Source organism: Arvicanthis niloticus, chromosome 11, assembly GCF_011762505.2.
Source record: "Arvicanthis niloticus isolate mArvNil1 chromosome 11, mArvNil1.pat.X, whole genome shotgun sequence".
NCBI lineage: Eukaryota > Metazoa > Chordata > Mammalia > Rodentia > Muridae > Arvicanthis > Arvicanthis niloticus.
The window spans coordinates 34,912,423-34,934,351 of record NC_047668.1 but is presented as its reverse complement, the minus strand read 5'-3'; the positions used below and the strand labels follow the sequence as shown (position 1 = coordinate 34,934,351).

General features: G+C 41.3%; 1 protein-coding gene across 1 annotated transcript in view; it reads left to right on the top strand.

The window, feature by feature from the left end:
- Positions 1–7,017: 7,017 nt before the first annotated feature.
- Positions 7,018–21,929, top strand: part of Slc26a3 (solute carrier family 26 member 3) — a 30,409-nt gene continuing 15,497 nt past the window's right edge. The window contains 10 exon segments of the mRNA XM_076942474.1: positions 7,018–7,131; positions 13,950–14,169; positions 14,681–14,820; positions 16,832–16,942; positions 17,147–17,313; positions 18,991–19,155; positions 20,707–20,778; positions 20,780–20,825; positions 20,828–20,939; positions 20,995–21,016. Coding sequence (XP_076798589.1) covers positions 14,039–14,169; positions 14,681–14,820; positions 16,832–16,942; positions 17,147–17,313; positions 18,991–19,155; positions 20,707–20,778; positions 20,780–20,825; positions 20,828–20,939; positions 20,995–21,016 — 966 coding nt within the window. The 5' untranslated portion in view covers positions 7,018–7,131; positions 13,950–14,038.

Sequence of the window (21,929 nt, the reverse complement as noted above, 5' to 3'; positions counted from 1 at the left end):
GGCTTCCTGGTGGGATGGAAAAGTTCTCCACCCTTGATGGGGTGGATTATCCCCAAGGTGCTAGGCAGAATAATGGCTTCTGAAGTTGACCATGTTCTCATGTCCTAACCTGTGAATATGATACTTTATATGGCAAGAAGAACTTTTTGGATGTGATTAAGAGTAAAGACCTCAAGATGGGGAAATTATCTGAGAGAGAGGGAGAGAGAGAAAGGGAGAGAGACAGAGAGAGAGAGAGAGAGAGAGAGAGAGAGAGAGAGAGAGAGAGAGAGAGAGAGAACTACAACTATAGGCAGAAGGGAAGAGATAAGCAAGAACAGAGAGACGAAATGCTGCCCGCTTTGAAAATGGAAAAGTCATGAGCCAGGGAAAGCAAGTAACCTTTAGATCATAAAAGACCGGGCGAGAGTCTCTTTTAGACTCCAGCAAGGAACACTAACTTTAGTCTAGTAGGACTCATGAAAGACTTCTGACCTATAGAAATATAAGGTTATAAATCTTGGGGTTTTTATTTTCATATCAAGTATGCAGCAATTTGCCATAGCATCAATGAAAAACTAATACGTGTAGGTATGATTATTTGTTAAAGCCCATTTAAATGTATATTCAAAACCGGCAGGATTTACTGCTCGTAAGTTACGAATGTTATGGACCGAAATGCATCTCTGAAAACAATGCTGGAAACCTTGCAAGACTTCAGGTAGCTCTTGTTTGGAAATGGGGCTGTTGCAGTAATCAAGACAAACTCCTATCAGAGTAGAGTGGGATTTTGATTCAAAGTGACTAATGCCTTTCTTATAAAGGGAAAACATGGAGAGGCACAGCAAGAAGGACATATGAAGACAGGCCAAGACTGGAGTGATGCTGCCAGACAAGGGTGCAAGAGAAGAAAGCATCAGTGGAAGGTAGGAGAAGACAGGGGAGTATCCTGCCCAAGGTCTCGCTACTACACTGCTCTAGAAGTACGGGAAAAATATTTTTGTTGTTGTTGTTAATTTCACAGATGTGTTCATGGTACTTTGTACTGGCAGCCCTAGAAAATTAATTTTCTAAAACAAATCAATTTTTTAAAACAAATCTTCAAATCTTCAGTAGGTTATAAATCTGTTTTTTTGTTTGTTTGTTTGTTTTTCAAATCAAGTATGCATCGATTTGCCATTAGGATTAATTAAAAACTAATACATGTGGATATAATCATTTGTTAAACCCATTAAAATGTATATTCAAAAAACTAGCATGTTTTACTGCTTATAAGTTATATCTTGTTATGGACTGAAATGCATCTCTGAAAAAGATGCTGGAAACCTTGCAGGACTTCAGGTAGCCCTTGTTTGGAAGAAAAAAAGTTGAAGCCTGCTTCTTGTTCTATTTATTCCCATAATGACAATCACAATCCTGTTTTATTTTTTTACATTCTCATCACACACACACACACACACACACACACACACATACACATATTACCTATGAATCATAAGCATTTTTATTTGTAATGCCCCCTCCCCAGTTTCTGTCTCTCTGAAAGTTTCTTATTATATAAGCTCAGATTAGTCTCCTTGAATTCTCAATCCTTCTGCTAAGCCTCCTAAGTGCTGGTATGATAGACATGCATCTCTGTCCAGCTTTCCTATCCCTCTGCCCTTGTCTCTGTTTCTCTCTGTCTCTGTCTCTCTCTGTGTGTGCATGTGTGTGTGTGCGTGCGTGTGTGTGTGTGAGAGAGAGACAGAGAGAGAGAGAGAGAGAGAGAGAGAGAGAGAAAGAGAGAGAGAGAGAATATTCAAGATCTACTATTCTCTTGGCAAATTTTAAGTATGTTATTGTTAATACCAACCTTAATACTGTATGTTAGAGCCCCAAGATATACTCATTTTATAATGTGAAGTTTGTAACTATGAACCAACAGTATCACTTCCCCATCCCCAGCAATCCCCAACAATCATCTTAGGAACAACGTGGGTTTTTTGTTCTTTTCTTAAAAGGTGACTTCTTTATTCGTTGTACAGTTTATGATGTCTAGGTTATTTCCTTTGTTACTGTTTTGCTTTTTATGGCTATGTACATTCTGAGACACATGTAATGGGAGGAATAGACACTTGAGAGTGGAATTCCCTAGGTCTTAGAGATGAAAATCCTCAGCCTGAGAAGATGTTTGGAACTGTTCTGGGAATGATGGCTGTGTGGATGCTCACATAGTAGCGAGAGAACTGTTATAACTTCACACCCATGGCAACAATGTCAGCCGTTTTGGTTTTGGTTTTGATTTTGTTTGTTTTGTTATTTTATTTGATCTTGAGTACTTGAAAACAGGGCCTCTAAAGCATGTGTTCTGCATTCGAGATACACCCTAGACAAGCATTTTGCTCATGGTGTCTGACCAGCAAAAGCAAATATACCACAAAACAAATAAAGATTAAGTTTAAGAACTCTTCAAAGATTTGCAAGGATCTCTAGCAAATTGTGTATTAGAGATTATGCCTTTCCTTTTTTCTACATGCCCTACTTAAGCACAGAGAAAGCCCCACTGTCATTGCTGCTAGGTATAAAATGGTCTTCATTGTGGTTTTAATTTATATTTCCTTGGTTTTTAGCACAACTGAGATTGTTGTTATGTTAACTGGCATTCTGTGGTTTCTGTGAGTTCTGCCTTTTGTGTTACTGATTTTTAAGGGTTCTTCATCTCTATTGGTAGTAATCCTTTTTAAGATTCAATTGGAGGGGCTGCAGAGTGGGCTCAGTAATTAAGAGCACTTGTTACTCTTCCATAGGACCTGTAGTTGATTCCTTAAGCCCACGTAATAGCTCACAACTATCTGTAACTTCAGTTCTAGGGACCTTCTGTCCTCTTCTGGGCTCACTGGGCACCAAGCACACATGTGGTACATACACATATGCAGAAAAAAATACCCTCACACATATAAAATAATAATAACAACAACAGTAATAATAATAACAACAATAATAATTTTTAAAAAGATTCAAGTGGAGCCAATTGCTTCTCTAGTCTGGAACCTCTCTTCACTTTTACTATACTGTCTTTCATGATTACATCTTAATGATGTTGTAGTTGGCCATTTTTTCCTTTAAGATATTCATATTTTAGCTGGGTGGTGGTGGCTCACACCTTCAGTCCCAGAACTCAGGAGGCAGAGGCAAGTGGATCTCTGGGTTCAAGGTCAACCTGGTTCACAGAGCAAGTTCCAGGACAGCCATGGATATTCAGAGAAACCCTGTCTCAAAAATCAAAGAGGGAGGAAGGAAGGAAGGAAGGAAGGAAGGAAGGAAGGAAGGAAGGAAGGAGAAGGGGAGGGGAGGGGAGGGGGAGGGGAGAGGAGGGGAGAGGAGGGGAGGGGTGGAAAAAGGGAGGGGAGGGAAGGGAAAGGGAGGGAAGGGAAGGGAAGGGAAGAAAGAAACCCTGTCTCAAAAAAACAAAAACAAACAAACAAACAAAAAACCAAAAAACAAAAGAGAGAGAGAGCTATGCTTATTTTTCTAAGTTGCTAAAGAAATTCTTTTATACTGAGATTATAATGGCATGTTATTCCCCCCTCTAAAAGTTAATTTTCCTTCTGTTTGTATTTGTATTTTTAGTTATCTTAATTTTTGTAGGTATGATGCAAAATTGAGATCTAAAAAAAAAAAAAAAAAACAAAAAACAATTTTGACACAGGGTCATGCTGTATAACTCTTGCAGGCTTCAAACCCACCATCCTCCTGACTCTAATTCCTGAACAGCAGAAGATCTGACTTGGACTTTTCCATGTGGATAACCAGTTGTGTCAGCACCTTGTTTACTATCACATAACCACTATGGTAAACAGTTTCAATGTATAACTCTGTTTATCATAGTATGACCTCTATGGTAAACAGTTTCAATGTATGTTTCTAAGACTTCCGGTCAGCTCCTGTTAGCTCAGTCATCTCCCATATAACAAATACAGCCATGTCATAATTATTACAAATTTTTAAAAATTATTTTTTAAGTGTACTTCGGGGGCAGTATTTCAGCTTAGATTACAATCTATCACTGAAGGAAGTTAGAGCAGGAGGCTGGAGCCGGAACTGAGGCAGAGCCCATGGAGAAATATTCCTTACTGCTCTGCCTCTTGACACCTTCCCAGAGACAACAGTACCCACAGCAGGCTAAGCGCCCCCCACAGTTAGCAATAAAAAAAATGAATAACATGCAAATTAAGACTCTTAGTTTTTTTCTACTTGAAGCTTGTTTTGGCTGTTCTTGGCCTTTTGTGTTACCATATAAGTTTTAGAGCTGTCTATCCAATTTGTACACTTTAAAAAGATTATTATTACATTATTATATTATTGTTACAATAATATTAATATTACAGTAATAATAATATTACAACAGCTTGTAACTTATAAAAGTCTTTATGATATTGATCCTTCACATCCATAAAAATATACAGTTTTATATTTTTCCTCAGATTCGTTTAACCTTAAAGATAGTCTGTAATTTTCTCCATAGATTTATTGTGTCTATAGCTAAGGCTTAGCCACACTAGTCTTTGTAGCTTTTGTTACAAGTCTCAATGGAATCTTTCTATTAAATTCTCTAGTTGGTTACAATGAGTAAATAAAGATACTATTCACTTATCTTTGCTCAGTTTGCACTCACCAGCCACAAACTCTCATATTTGTTCTAAAATCATTTTAGTTTGATAAAAATTCTGAAAGTCTACTTTTAGGTACAATATTTCCAGTTCTTTCAGCACCCAAACCTAAACTTGCATTAGATCAAGTCACATTGCTCTAAACAAATGAGCCATACATTTGTTAAAGTGATCAAAAGTGGTTTTATATAGTTGTCAAAGGAATGACAGAGCTAAGACACCTGGTTCTAACCAGCTCCGACAGGTACATCAAATCTCATTTGACTAATTTGTAAGTGGTATATGAATTTAAACACTACACTGTGTGTGATTCTTGTAAGAATTAAATGAGACAAATCCAATAAAATATACACTGTTTTGGGCCCACAGTAAGAACTAAATTAATGTTAGCTATTATTATTAAAATCATGAGCTAGCTGGGCGTGGTGACAAACTGTAATTCTACCAGTTGGGAGGCAGAGGCAGATAGAACTCTTGTGAAGTTAAAGCTAGCTAGCCTGGTCTACATAGCCAGGTCCAGGCAAGTCAGAGCCACACAATGAGACTCTATCTCAAAGGTAAAATGAAATAAAATAAAGAGATAAATGATAATGTAGTTAATTTGGTTTCTTAGTAAGTACATGTATGAGACAGATTTTAAACATGGGTTAGATTAACTTAAAACAAATTTCAGCAACCTTCTTATTCTTTTAGATCTCTACGTGTCAGTAATTCATTCAGTAACTCAGTTATTCTGCAAGTAGTTGGTCATGGGTCTGGAGAAGTAGTGGTACCAGAATAAAGGTCAAGACCCTTCCATGCTTGAAGCTATCATTCTGATGGAGTCAAACTTGGTACAAGTATATATTTGTGGATATTTAAATTATGTTGCATATACATCACACACACACACACACACACACACACACACACACACACACACACATATATGAGAAACTAGAAGAGAAAGCCATGAAGGCCTTGTTGAAATCCAGAAGGCAAACAGGTTCTCTCTGAAGAAGTTGGAAGTCAGATAACAAGGCAGACAGAAAGGAAGGAGTGGTTATCAGAAAGGGAGCTGCAAATTCAGACGCACCAGAAAAAGGGCATCGGATCTCATTCATTACAGATGGTTGTAGTGCTTGGATTTGAACTCAGGACCTCTGAAAGAGCAAGTGCTCTTAAATGCTGCTCTCTCTCTCCAACCCCGATCTGGGGGTGGGGGGGGTCCTTAACTTTAAGTATAATTAGCTCCATGAGGAGGCTAGTATGAGAAGCTCATTCTGAGTACTGGATGGTTAGGAAAGTGGGGGCGGGGCTAAGAAAGGAATCAGGAAAAGCAGAAAGGGGCTCTCTCTTGCAAAACACGTTGACAGCTTAGTTGGTAATAGGGTGAAATGCCTTTGTATTGGCAGAGGGAAGATTGAGCAGGTGGGTGGTGGAAAGACAGTCTGCAAAAGGAAATGGTCCCAGGGTTTCTGACATGAATAGAGGGGAGTTTTCTTTCTGAAATGGAAAATAGTTGGAGCAGATTTGAGAGGGAAAATCAAAGGCTCAGACTTGGGTATGTTAGGTCTAGATGCCATCAGGATGGTCCTGCAGAGATCCTGAGCAAGTCTGACTGGAGTTAGAAGTCTGAGGACCACTGGGGACCTCAGGATTTTATTTATGGAAAAGGGATCGAAAGAGAACAGAGTCCTAGGCAGAAGCTTGGGAGCCGTAAAGAAGGAACAGGGTAGATGCTTATCTAGCAATGAAATGTAAGGTGGACATGAAGTCGGATAGAAACACGTGAACCCTTTAACAAGCGGAGACTGTGAAGAGTACAGCAGCAAGGTCAAAGGCTAAGTAAGAGGTTAAACAAGAAGGGAGCCAAAATATTTATTGACTTTAAAAACATCGGGATTACTACTCTTAACCTCCCGGGTGGGAGGTGGGGGGATGGGGTGAACCCAGAAGTCAGACTGTTACCTGGAATTGAAGGAGCATTCCTATGCAGGACCTTTATCGTACCAGGAGTTAACTTGTACACAAGTCTTTTGCAGCTACTAAAGTTCTGCGAAGTCATCTAACCAAGCAACAACACCTCTGAACTCCCATCTAAGCTGGTAGGTGAAATGTCAGGGAGATAACACTCGTGAAGGTTTTTTTTTTTAAAACCACGGTTGTGCAAATCTCTGCAAACCAATGAAATCTCTCTGCCACACATGCACAGGTGCAGTGGGTGGTTCAGTCTCAGCAGGAAGTTGAGGAAGCTGTAGTCATCATCACTTCTGCTGATCAAAGACTCAAAGGTCAAGACCATATTGGAGTCTTTCCATTGTTGTAAAAGTTAATGAAAGTTAATTATTAAAGCTGACAGAAAGGTAATTTGCCCACCGCTTTACATAAACTATATAAAGACATCCATAATACATATGGATGCATGCAGAATCCATAGACCCAAGTAGATGCTCCTAGAACAGGACTGCTTTATCTCAGACAATTCCCACTGTTGCTGAAGCTCCTCACTGAGTATATTAAGGTAGGAACTAAATTTAATAATCATTGTACTCAAACTGATTTGCTGTTATCAAAAATATTTTTGCTTAACATGATTTATTTAGAAGTTACTGTTATAATCTTGAGTATATAAGCATGAATACTTTGAATGATTTCACCAACAGGCTAAAAATGTGTCTGGAACACCAGCAATGTGAATTCACTATTTGAGGAGCCTCAAGTTATCAAGGAAACGGTTGTGTGCATTGTTAAGACTTAAATAGCCTTTTCAAACATAGGAGTGGGTTTTACCTTAATTGTTCAAATAATCCCACTAATTCTTCACCTAAACAGGGTCTTAATAGGTAGATTATCTGCTCTGAAAGGCTAGCAAACACAGGGAACTTCTAGGAAAAGTTGTCAGCAGGAGGTGGAATCACCTGTGTGAAGGGATTTAGAGAGGCCACCTGTCCCAGACATGAGGGCTTTATCTTCCAGACAGCCGACAAAGTCCAACAGGAAAGGAGAAAAGGAGAAAAAGTAACAGCCACGAGCACAGAGAGTAAAAGGAGACAGACGGGTGGGGGTGGGTGGGAGAGATGGCTATCAACAGCAGTTGAATACCGGAGGCCACAGCTAAGATGAGGTCATACAGGGTACCTATGCTACCATTGATCATACAGGATACCTGCGCTCTCATTGATCCATTTAACTAGATTCTATTTTATTTTTTTTAAGTGCCAGAAAATTTTATTTTACAATGTTCCTGTTGGCTGGTTGGTTTGTTTGCATAGGGTCTCACCATGTAAACCAGACGGATCTCAAACTTACTAGGCTGGTCTTGAATTCACAGATATCTTCCTGCCCTTAACCTTTGGGGTATTGGGATTACAGGCATGTGCCACTGTGCTCAGCTTTATAATGATTTAAATGTTTAAATAATGTATTATATCATTAGACTAAATGATGCTTTTTTTCCGAAAGTAAATTAGTCATTTGAAGAAATAGCACAGGCAACAAACACATAAATACTTATTAAATAGCTTGTTATTCCACCACAAAAACGGTTCACAAAATGGGAATGGATTGTTGTCATGACCAACTGTGTTTTTTGAGACAAGCTCTTAATCGCAGCCCAGGTTGGCCTGGAACTCGTGATATAGCCTAAGCTGGCCTCAAGTTCATGGCTGTCATCCTTCCCCGGGAAGTGAGTGCTGAGATTACAGGACTGAGCATCACGTACTGATTAACAATGTTTATGTTGTTGTTTTGGTTGTTGTGTTATTGAGACAGGGTCTCACTGTGTAGCTCTGGATGTCCTGGAACTCACTCTGTAGACCATGTTGGTCTGGAATTCACACAGACATCTGCCTGCCTCTGCCTCCCAAGCTCTGCTGATTAAAGACATGTGCCACCAGATTTGACAATAATGGGCATTTTTAAGTTACTAGAAAAAAATCAGTAAATAACACAGTCTAGCATTTCTCCACAATAAAGGTTGTGTTCCTCCAGATAGAAGCAGGAGAGCTTCCTCCTGTCTTGGCTTCACTCTTCAAAGGTCCAAAGACTGAGACAAAACAGGTGACTCAAGGCGGAGTCTCAGGCTACCCTGACTCAATTTTGTGTGTGTGAGACACTGAGAGCAGGGGCTCTGCACTCAACTACAGAGGTCCTCTCCTGGAGCCCCACACTATTTGGTGGTGTCTTCTCTCTCCAGAGCAGGGTTGGCATGCTCTCACATTAACACACAGAGACAACATTCAGCACAATGAGTCTGTCATCATCATGAGATCTGGCTTTCTGTCCGTGGCTCGGTCACTTGCTAGCAGGAGTCAGGAAAGCCATTTACTGTCTCTCAGTTTATGCGTGTGAATTGGCAATAATGATGCCTACCTTATCTGCATGCAGGAAATGGAAGTGCTCAGAAAACCACAAGGCCTTATGGGAACCGCTAGGAGTTCTCTCTTCTGTCCTCTGTACCTGTTGGTCTGAAGCTTGTTAGAGCATCTCCCAGTATGTCTCTAATGATTCCTCATCTTAGCCAACAAAATTTGCTCTGTGGTTTTGTTTTATTTATCTCTTCCTGCCCACCTGCTCTCAGGCACGTATTCACTGTACAACATTAATGGCCTTTATCATGACATCTTCATACATGTATGCCACACATGTCTCTCATACTCATCCCCATCACTCTGTTGCCCACCTCCCATTACTCCCCTCTTTCTTCCCAAACAGTTCCCTCCACTGTCATTTAAGGCAACATGAATACAGACCAAGCAATCCTTCTGAGTCTGCCTTATTTGGTTAATGACCTCTGGGGTCAATCATTTTCCTGCAAATTGCTTCATTTTCTTCTTCCTTATGGCTGGATAAAGCTCATGTTTACATATCTGTCCCATTCTCATTATCTATTCATCTATTATTGGACACCTAGACTGGTACTTAACTCGGCTATCGAAATGGCGCTGTAATAAACATAGGTGTACAGGTGTTTCTGTTGTATGCTGACTTAGATTCTATTAATGTATAAACCTAGGAGTGGTTTAGATAGATGATATGCTAGCTGTGTGTTTAATTGTTTTAAAAAACCTCATACTGATTTCCATAATTGCTGCTCCAATTAACATTCCCAGCGACAGAGTGAGAGCCCCACCCTCACCCCATATCCTTACTATCTCTGCTAAGTCCATGCTTCTTTCCCATCATCCTTTGCAGAGGATGGGATGATGTTTCTAAGGTCTAACTCATGAAATGTTCCTCAGTTCTTACCCATATTCACAATCACTCTTTCAATTTATTAACTGCCCCAAACATTTTATATTATGTAAATTTGAGTGTTAGGGCTACATCATGTGTGTGCAAAATATTTTGTTCATATTTTACTTCATTTCAGAAAATCTTCTTGCATTCTTATTACATTACAGGACATCCACAAAACAAACAAAACATCCTAAGATTTGATCTTTGGAAACTCAGTCTTACTGGGGAGAAAACCATACACAAATGACGATAATACGGTGTGATATTGAGTAAAAATAGGTCTAGGGTACTTTCAGCCTTGACGCTGTTATGTAAGAAATCAAGGCTTAGAAGTATCTCTGAGTAGGTTTGATGGTATCCCTGAGAGTTCCCTTGTATAAGAAAAAAAAACTCATTCCTCTTGGGTTCCACTAAATTCAGTTGCTAGCATTGTTGGTAGAACTGCTGGTTCAAATGAGATGCTTCCTAGCTTTAAAAATAGAGCTCCGAGGCCAGAACTGGAGATAAAGGCTGAGTTGGTCACGGCCATAGAGCGACCCCTCTGTAGAGCGGGGCAGAGCGGGGGCAGAGCAGGGCAGAGAGCGGGGCAGAGAGTGGGGCAGAGAGCGGGGCAGAGCGGGGCAGAGCAGGGCAGGCACAGAGGAGGCTCCCCCCTGGTGACTAGAAATGGAACTGGTTATAATCAGGTGGAACTCAGAGGGGGATGTAAGGAATGCATAATCTCAATTTCTGGAGTTGTCAAAACATTACTAATACATACGAATAGCTCAACTGAAAAACTGGACTTCAGAAGTCATCTCTAGGATTAAATTTCTGCTAAAATATATTTTAGCAGAATGATAAATGTGTGTGATTTGGCACCAAGGCATGTACATATATGTATCTACATATGTATCTACATATATGTATATGTGTGTCTATGTGCATGAATAGATACCTTAAAGGTCAAATAAATTTTAAAGTAAACAGCTTGGGAACATAAATAAAAATGGAAACATTTACATATAAAGCTCAAAGTTCCAAGATTACTGGGAGCCAACTGCTCCAAGAATGAATTCCAGTTACCAAAAGTCATTGACACTTTAAGGAACCAAAGGAAATCGAATCACAAAGGCAAAACAAAGAGTGGAGAGATCCACTCATGTTGGCATGATGTTTGAAATGGAATTGCAGATCCCAGGAACCAAACATAATTTTTCCCCAAGAATTTCTAGAAAGAACCATGCGAGTGAAAAACAAATGAATAAGATCACTTGAATTCTTAAGGAAAGCCAGTTGCTCCCTCCAAGCACAGGTAGGATGGATGCCATGCACTTGACTGTTCAGCCCTCACCAATCGGTTGGGGGTTCAGGCATTTGTTACCTGTTGGGTGTGAGACAGCAGCTTTCTGTCAGGAGAGTGGTGGGGAAAGAGGCTGGTTCTCAAGCACTCATAGGTCTGGACACATTCTTACACTTCCTTGACTCTTGCACTTGTGCACACACAACCCCTGCCACCTTGTGCCGTGCGAGAAGGAAGCAGGCTCCACTGTGCAGCAAGTGATGGCCAGAGTTCAGGTTCTTGGGAGGGGCTTCAAAGAGCCAGCTGTGGTAACCTCAGGAAGGGGCTAGGTAAGAAGTTATTCCTGCAATCGCTGGCACTGACAAGAATGAATGGATAGATGGATGGATGGATAGATAGATAGATAGATAGATAGATAGATAGATACAATCCTGGTTTTGCAGAAAGAAAATATAATGGCCAGAAGAATAAAAGATGTGCTATCAAAGTTTTTTGGTTTGTTGTTTGTTTGTTTGTTTGTTTGTTTTAGATAGGGGGAAAAACAACTAGTAAGTGTCTGTGAACACCTCAGTAGAAAATGGGGACAAAGCAGCCAAACTGAAATATTCCCCGGTGCATTCATAGCCTCATACAACAGGAAGACGTACCATCTCGAGTCCTCATCGTAAAGTTGACTGCTTGGGAGCCCTTACTGTAGACAGCTTTGCCAGACATTCACTGCAACAGAAGTCACTGACCAGAGACTGATTCTAAGTGCTAATGTCCCAGCCACAGTGTGGGCAACTGGCCAAGAGAACAACATCAAAACAAATACCACGCTATTTAGTGCAAAGAGCAAGCCAAGTCGGCTGGAAGAGCAAGCTCTAATGTGAAGTTCTATACAGTTAGAGGGCTGGGAGGTAGGAAGTGAGAAGGAAGGTGAAAGAGGGGACAAGGACAAGTGGCACCAGGTTGAGAGGGATACTCAGAAAGAAGTCTAAACCTCACAGTAACGTTCAAGATTCAATAGGCTGGAGGAAGAAGCACACACTCTCAGAGGCTAATTCACAGGGAAAGTGAGAAGACATTAGAAAACTGTCAGGGGAAAGAATAGTGGGTGATCAAGGAGAGGTGGGGTGAGGCCAAGAATTGAAGTCAGTCTCTAGTTCCTGTTACAATGTGAAGGCTGCAAACATGCAGGAAGGACTCTGTGGTAGGAGAGAGCACAATGTAACAAGATACAATCTAGCATAAAGTAATTCTTAATCACTGTGATTTAAGTCAGAGACCAAAACTGGGCCTCCTGGTTAGGTATGCAGAACCAAGATTAGGAGGGGAAATACCAGCAGAACGTTCTCCAGTCCTGTTCATATTGGACAATAAATTTGCATGTCATAGAATAAACAGAAAGGTCTGAAAATGGAGGTCCCGTTTTTGACATTGTTAGCTACATGAAGAAAAGACACTTAGATTGTGGTGGATAATGGTACATAATTATTTTTCTCATCTCTAGGATGAGGATGATAACAGATGATAACTGTAAGTACTAAACTAATACTGTATCTAAAGGGCTTTATAAATTGATCTACTATTACAGAAACAAACTAGAGACATGTATGTAGAAAAATCTAGATACCTTATATCAGTGGTCCTCAGCCTTCCTAATGCTGTAACACTCAAATACATGTGGTGACCCCCAACCATAAAACTGTTTTATTGCTGCTTCATAACTGTAATTTTCTAGTTATAAATTGTAATGTAAATATTTTTAGGAGATAGAGGTTTGCCAAGGGGGGTCATGTCCCACAAGTTGAGAAACGTTACCTTATATAGAAAATGTTTATTTTATTTTTGATTGATTGATTGATTGATTTACACATTTATTTATTTTTGTAGTACTAGGGATTGATGCTATGGCCTCATAAATACAAGTGTACCGAGCTATAATCCAGCCCCAGAAAATGTTAACTGTTACATAATAACCACCATGTGGTAAACTCCTGGAGCATGAGTCCATCAGTGGATGTTTTGAAACTTTCGAACATTCTCAATCTTCACAGTGATCTTGAACGTGGGTATCATCTCCCAATATATAACAGAGGCTCAAACAGGCTAAGTCAGCTGCCCACAGTCTTTCCTTAGAAAGAAACTTGCCATGCATGACTAAGTAAACAGAGTCATAGTTTGTCTCTACATAGTTTCCTTTGACTCCCAGGAACCATAGAAGTATAAATGGAGAATATATCTGGTTTTCACAAATTAAAACCATTTTGAGATCTTATTTAAAAAAAAAAAAAAAAAAAACTCTGATGAGTAAATTAGAACAACCTTGATTAGAGTCAAAGGGGGATGGATATGCTTTGATCTGCCCCACTGTTCCAAGTACCATACCTTTGGAAATATCTGTAGGAAAAAAAAAAAGGTGAGATGGGCTCTCAAGAACTGTTTATTAAGTAAACCAAGTCAATCTATTGCTTTTTGGCTCTACACCTTTAACTTCAGCATTTGGAAGTCAGAAATGGGTGTGAGTTCCAGGTGAGCCTGGTCTACATGCCAAGTTCCAAGCCATCCAGGGTTACACAGTGAGACCCTGTCTCCAAAATAAAAATAAAAACAAGAAATCCTTGCTTGGTTAACTCAAAGGAGTTGTGTCTGCTCGTCAAAAGAAAAAGTGGTATTGCTGTAGAAAAAAAAAAAAAAAAAAAAAGTGACCTAGGTCCCTTAATCCTGCCCTCTTTTGATCTCAAAAGGTGGTAACATTCAGTTCGGAGCTCACTCATCTGTAAATTGCATCACATTATCTCTGAGTTATTTAAGAAGCAAGCTCTGTTTGGTTTCAGGCATTTTAACCTGCTAACAGCAAGAAGTGCTCACCACATAGTTTCAAAGGGCTTCCTCCCCACTTGCCACTGTCACCAGGGAAGGCAAAATGATCGAAGCCATAGGGAATCAGTATGTGGTGGCCAGACCGGTATATTCCACAAAGACTTTTGGAGAGGAGTTTAAGAAGACATCCAGACATCACAAGACATTCCTGGACCATCTCAAGGGGTGTTGTAGGTAAGAGACTCTTGACGTACTGGAATGAGGAAGAAACAAAGCAGTTTCTCCTAAATTTTCTAGCGTTCAAGCTTTCCTTTCTGGCTCCAGTCCATAGCTCCAGGAACTTGTCTTTCTTGCTTTCCAAATCTCTTACTCCCCTGCCTGAGGTGGAAAAGCAAAGGGAACACACCCCCAGCAAGAGGCACAAACACAGCTCTTCCAAGTCTGAGACCAACAGACGGAGACAGGCGAACTCTCAATCAAAATACTGCACAGTTCAACTCAGGATGGCAACAGAAATTCTTTTACAGCTGAAGAAAAGCTGGCATTTTCCTTTACAAAGAGAAAAAGTTTCTTGGTAGTGACCAGAAAGCTTTTGGCAGAGGCAGAGAGGCGATTGTTAGTGGGAGTGAAGTCACCACTTTCGTCTTTAAGATGATGTCAACTTTGCCAACTTTCTACCTACTCTTAGGAGCTGAACTTAAAATTCAATATTAATTCACTGACCTGTGGCTTTCAATGTTTTCAGCTGCTCCTCACAAAAGGCCAAGAAAATCGCCCTGTCTTTGTTCCCCATAGCATCTTGGTTGCCAGCGTATAAGATAAAGGAATGGCTTCTCAGTGACATCGTCTCTGGCATCAGCACTGGGCTGGTGGCTGTACTGCAAGGTAACTTTTTCTTCCCTTTTTTTCTCCCCTGTTACTTCTTCTTTTATTTTGGAGATATAATTTGCATATCATAGAATTCATTCTTATAATTCTTGTGTGTGTGTGTGTGTGTGTATGCACTCGTGCGCGCATGCACACATGTGTGTTTAAATAAGGCCTCGCACCTGTTAGGTTCGCATTCTACCGACATGTTATATGCCAGCCACCCTTTTGATATGTGTAATTCCGTGGGTTATTCATGGAGGTTGTGCATCTATCTAAGATCACCAACTTTTAGCATATTTACCACTACCTTTTCTTCTTCCCCCCATCCCTTCTCATATGTACACACCAAATCCTTTATCATTTGATGTATGCACTTCCCACTCCTTCCTCCACTCATCACCTTAACAATAAGTCTGTGGATTTTCCTATTCTGGGTATTTCATGCACATGGAAATTGTTCTGTGGCACTTTGCGCCTGATTCTTACCTGTTGGCACCATGCCTCTCTGCTTACTCATATTATACAAGGACAGCACTCTGCGGCATGGTTTTACACCACACTTGGTTGAGCCTTTGAGTCATTTCTCCTCAGAGGGATGATGAGTAAACCTTCTATGAACATCTGTGCGCATATATGCAACTCTTCTGTAAAAAGATGTTTCAGTGGCCTCCATCTATCCCCAGGAGTGTAAGTGCTGGCCCTGTGGTAGTACAGTGTTTGGTCATTTGCCAGCGGTGCACAGCTGTATCACTTCCATTCCTCCTAGCAGTGCGTGAGGCTTCAGATCCTCCGACGCTTCCTGCTTAACACCCCCCCCCCTTTTTAATCTTTGCTATCCCGATGGATGGAAGCAGCAGTATCGCAGCATGCCTTTGGTTTGTATTTTGATGTTTATTAAGTATCTCCTCTTTTCCTTGTGCTTGTTATTTCTTGCATGTCTTCGGAAAACTAAGCCTTCAAATCCTTCATCTTTTGCTTCATTTTGCTTTCTGTTTTGGTGCTAGAGATCAAGTCCAGGGCCTGACACATACCAATGGAGAACTCTATGACTGAACTAGTTCTCCTTGCTGTTTTAAAAACGTGGGTTGCCAGGGCTGGAGATATGGCTTGGTTGGTAGAGTGATTGCCCAGTGCACTCAAAACCCTGGGTTCCATTGCCAGCACAATATGAATCAGGTGTGGTGGTTCATGCCTGTAATCCCAGCATCTAGGAGGTGGAGGCGAGAGTGTTATAAGTGTGACTCTATAGCATGTTTGACGCCACCCTGGGCTAGGAAGCCCTGTCTATTATTATAGAGTTGCAAGGGTTATTTATGTATTTCCGACACTGAACCTTTATTTGATACATACTTGCCAACAGCTTTCTTTCCCCGTGCTCTGTGTTGTCCCTTCACTTGTTTTTAAAACTAGAGAGAGAAAGGGAGGTTGATACAAAGTCTCACGTAGCCTAAGCTGGCCTCAAACCTCTGATCTTCCTCCCTCCATGTCCCAAGTGCTAAGATTACAAGCATGTGCCTCCATGCCCAGCCTTAAAGGAGACCCATCATGGTCACTTCCTGTGTCTCTAATGGGCTTAGGGGAGAGTAAGCCCAGGGCAGGTATACCTCCATTCAGCTTTAGCGCAGGTCCCCAAATGCTCTTATTTCACAACACTGAGGACTCAAACTAAGGCATCTTCCACGCTAGGCAAGTGACCTATTGCTGAGCTACAACCTTTGATGATAGCATCCTTTCATTTTTTTTCCAGTGCTGTGATTAAACAGAGCATCTACATGTTAGGTGGGTGCTCTTTCATTGATCCACACTCCCACCCAAGCATTTTTACTTTCCATCCTTTGCTTTTTTGTGCTCTCCTTTCTGAAAGACCGTTGCCTTGTTCAAGACTGCAGATTCACACCCCTGAGCTCTTCTGACAATGCTAGTCTTGAACACGTTTTGCGTTACTGTGGTGACTTACTTCAAACACCCAATCTAAAATACTAGGAGAACCTGATGGAACCTAAAGACTCGGCTGTTGTCTTTCCAGGCTTAGCATTTGCTCTGCTGGTCAACATCCCTCCAGCCTACGGCTTGTATGCAGCCTTTTTCCCGGTCATAACCTACTTTTTCTTGGGCACGTCTAGACACATATCTGTGGGTAAGTCAATTACTGCATTGATGCATGCTGGTTTTGTTCACTCTTCATAAATTGTATTAGAAACTCCCTGTAAACTCCATCATTTGGTAGACTCCCGGTTTCCTGTAGGAATTAGGGCCAGGGCTGGTTGTGCACAGTCGCCTGTTTCATGCAGTTTTGTGTAGGGACGCACATACTGACCATCATCTGCTCTTGGCTAACTAGGTCCGTTTCCAGTTCTGAGTATGATGGTGGGAGTTGTAGTTACAAGAGTGGCCTCCAGAAACAATGTTTCTCCAGAACTGTCCTCAAGTTCAATAGAAAATGACTCAGTGATAGAGGAGAAAGTAATGGTGGCCGCATCAGTGACTGTTCTTTCTGGAATCATTCAGGTGAGCCCCATTTAGTGTAATTTGTCTGCCATGATCTGTTTGTCTTGACTGGTGCCCATCTTTCTGTCTCTTCTTCCTCCTGTGAATCCTCCTCTTTTGTGTGTGTGTGTGTGTGTGTGTGTGTGTGTGTGTGTGTGTGTGTGGTTTGCAAGCCTCCATTAGGTGGACCATAGGAAGTATTTTAAAATAATCTTATTATTTATTCTTTGAGAATAATGTATCTTGATCTTATTTTCTTTCTTCCCCTCCCCTAACTCCTCCCAGATCCTCCCAGACTTGCCAAGTATTTGAGTCATTAACTACAACCAAATGCTAAACATGATCTAGATAGAAACAGATAAACACAATCTAGATAAAAAATAAAAGAGGTAGGATAATAATTTTTAAAAAGGCATGCATGGTAAAGAATGAAATGCTTAATTCAATAAAAATATCTTGGACTCGGTACTACATTCAAACATAATGATTGATTGATAGATAGATAGATAGATATTCAAACATAATGATTGATGGATGGATGGATAGATAGATAGATAGATAGATAGATAGATAGATAGATAGATAGACAGACAGATGGGGATAGATACTAACTTTGGAAGTGTTTTTCTTTCTAATGTCTCAGTTACTGCTATCATTTAGTTGCGAGGATATTGGTGTTTTGTTTTTGTTTTTTTACACTATCCATATAAAAGAATTGGGGGGGAAAACCTAGAAAAGATTATGGTGAGTCTGCACCTTTATTCCCAAGCTCCAGGGCCAACACTATGATGGACAGAGAAAACATCATGGGCCTTCTCAAGATGTTACTTAAGGTTCCAATGATATCATTACTTAAAGCCATTTCTAAAAGAAAGGAAAGGTCAGTTGCATGAGGCCACAAGTGTCCAGCCTATTGACACACTTTGTGCTCATTTGCTTCTCACACACTTCTGGGTGCAGAAGACCAGTCAGGTGTCTGAGGGAAACAAAGCCCACTTACTATGCTCACTGCAGACAATAATGCTGTGGGGACAGTAAGCACCTTGGTTCCCTGTCTAAAATCTCACTCTTTTAACATGCAGAATACAGTTATGGTTTTTTTTTTACATTTATGTGTTTGTGTGTGGGGAGGGGTCCATAGGAGAACTTTTTGAAGGTTGGTTATCTCCTTCTGCCACATGGGCCCCAGAGATTAAGCTCAGGTCATCTGCCATGGCAGCAAGTACTTTAACCCTCTGAACCAACTTGCCAGCCCAGTCACGTGTTTCATAAGCAACTTAGGCGACTTGTCTGAGATATGAATGGGCACTCACCCATGCATGTCACAAAGTCACATTTATGAGGGCTGGTGCAGGCTAAGATTTTGCTCTAAAGGGCTCATGCTGGGTCTTCTAAAAGTAACACACCTAACAAAGAGGAGGAAAGGAGGAGGTTCCTGGTGGTCTGATACTTCTCGAGCCACGGTAGACTTATGTACTAGTTGAACATCATGTAATGTTCAACCTGAAAGATGGAAGAGAAGGCCAGGAGGAATCCTGAATGGTAGATGTGCCAGGAGGCAGAGGCATTGGCTTCTTCAAGGAGTGTCCCCACAGGCCGAGCATTGCATTTTGAAGCGCTATGTATGGCCGGTACGAGCCTTTGGTTGGTTTGTGCGCTTGGTCTCTACTAACACAGGCTTTGGCCTTCTCTCTCCAGTTGCTTCTGGGGGTTCTACAGGTGGGCTTCGTGGTGATATACCTGTCTGAGTCCCTCATCAGCGGCTTCACCACGGCTGCTGCCATTCATGTTCTGGTTTCCCAACTGAAATTCATGCTACAGCTAACCGTCCCCGCACACAGCGACCCATTCTCTATATTCAAAGTAAGTATGCCTGACATTTAAAAATACTAAAAGCCAGACATGGTGAGCCTTGATTCTAGCACTTGAGAGACAGAGGCGGGTGGATCCCTGTAAGTTCAAGGCCAGCCTGCTCTCTCTCTCTCTCTCTCTCTCTCTCTCTCTCTCTCTCTCTCTGTCTCTCTCTCTCTCTCTCTCCCCCTCTCCTTCTGTCTTTGTCTTTTTTCTCTTTGTCTCTGTATGTTTTTCTCTGTCTCTCTCTGTCACACACACACACACACACACACACACACACACACACACAAATATATGGAGATCCTTGTCCCATGTCTGCACTCCAGTACAGTTAAGCACAAATGAAGTCACTGTGTATGGAAAAAAGGTTTAAAATGTATACACAGAAACAGCTTTTGGACATACTTAATTTCTCCCTTTTGATCAACTTTTTTTATTTTGAGATATTAACCAGAACTTTGGACACTGACACCTCTCTCTGTTACCCTCAGAAATGGTCTTATTTGGTCTCAAACCCCACTGAGAAATAGCAGAAGAGTGAGCTTGATAAGATAGTAGTCGGCTAGAACAAAGCTGAAACCTGATTGATTTGTGACAGATCACCTCCAGCTACTCTCCCTTCCCAAACTCCATCCCAGTATGGATTGAAGCAGACACAGCTACCTTATTAGGCTAGGTTAGAATGCACTCTGCTTTTGTTGGAGCAAAGACTATTGTGCTTGGAATCAGTCTGCTGCCTTAAACTGTCAGCTCGGTTGTGTAGTATTTAGCATGCATGACTCCATTTTGTTTGGGTCTAGTCTGTTGGGGTTTAGTGAGGCAATGTGGTACAAATCAGTGGCATCCTTAGTCCTTCTCACAGGTCAGTCGTCAAGGCTCTGAGACAGCACCTGCTCCAAAACACTCTCACTCCCACACAAAAGTATTTCAGAACTGAAATCCAGCTTGGGTCTGCTTGTGCTCTCTTAGGCCTGTGGGTATACAACCCAGCTTCCTTCAGGAATAGACTGCAGTGAAGGCATTTCTCATGTGACCCAGAGCAGGTCTGTCTTATGGATGGAGTCCTTTAAAAACTCATACACACACGGAAGAAAAAAAAAAAGCCCAGAACCAGAAACGAGTCCTTAGGCAGAACAGTGGCAATTGTATGAAATAAAAAACAATACTGTCCCCCAGTGTGGGTGAGACCTTTCAGTTCAGGCTCTAACATTGGAAACTAAAGCGAACAAACAAACAGCTAATGAGACCGAGGCACAGAGGGTCACACAGCAAAACCACAAAAAAATACCCAGCACGATTTGATACTAGCCAAAGATCCTTTTAGAAAATAAGAAATGAAGACTGACACATCTCTAAAGCAGCGATCTCTGTTATGCTAATTCACCCTCATTGTACCTCATGACAATCCCTGCTGTTTTCAGGGCTCACTGACAGAGCTGAGCACAGAAAGGCTGTGGTTGTGTTGCCAGCCTTTTGCCCATTTTAATCTGTTTGGATAGAAATGTGTCTGAGTTACAAACTTACATTGTACTTTGGGGCAGCCCGTGTTTCTGTCGGTAGGTCCTGGAGTCAGTCTTCACACAAATTCAGAAGACCAACATCGCAGACCTCGTGACGGTGTCTGTGATTATTTCTAGTGGTCGTGTTTGTCGTTAAAGAAATCAATCAGCGCTACAGAAGCACGCTCCAGTGCCCATCCCCATCGAACTCATCATGTTAATTATTGTCATCAGAAAATTTCATTCACAATCTAGAGTTTTAAGGACAGAAACCCGTCTGTACACCAGGTTGCTGTGAGCACTAGCCTCAGTTTTCGAGTTTAACCTTTAGTACGGTTTCTCTTCACAGAATTTACCTCCCCATTATCTGGGTTTATTCTTTCCAAGGCGGGAATAGAAAGGCATTCACAGCTAAGCTATATTTAAATAAATAAATAAATTAAATAAATAAATAATAATCCTTTAAGCTTAAAACTGTAATGCTTGCACAAATCAGAATTGTCCTGAGGCTTCTAAAATGTAAGTAGGTCTATGGTAGTAGTTATTATTAGTTTTTACCCTTTTCCCATTAATTAATTCATTTATTTTTACATCCCATGGCTGCCCCATCCCTCTTCTAGAGGGTGGAGCAACCCCTAGGCATTCACACCACCCTCTCAGGTACATCAAGTCTCTGCAGAACTAGGCACATCCTCTCCCACTGAGGCCAGACAAGGCAGCCCAGCAGGGAACAGCTTTAGGGACAGCCCTCACTCCAGTTGTTGGGGGACCCACAAGGAGAACTGAGCGGCACATCTGCTACACATGTGCCAGGGCCTCGGCTCAGCCTGTGTATACTCTTTGATTGGTGTTCAGTCTCTGAGAGCCCCAAGGGTCCTAGTTAGTTGACTCATTTGGTCTTCCTGTGGAGTTCCTACCCACTTCAGGGTTTTCAGTCCTTCCCCCCATTCTTCCATAAGAGTCCCCAAGCTCTATTTAATGTCTGGTTGTGAAATCTCTGCATCTGCTTCAGTCAGCTGCTGGGTGGAGCCTCTCAGAGGAGGGTCCATGCTAGACTCCTGTCTGCAAGCATAACAGTATCACTAATAGTGTCAGGGACTGGTGCTTGCTCATGGGATGGGTCTCAAGTTGGGCTCGCCTTTAACCTTTTTATTATGTTAATCTATTTATTTAGGGTTAGCAAAAAATTCAGGAGTTGATTCTCTCCTCCACCAATGGATCTCAGGGCTTTAATTCAGATAGTTAGGTTTGACAGCTAGTGGGTTTGGGTTTAAGCAATGGCTT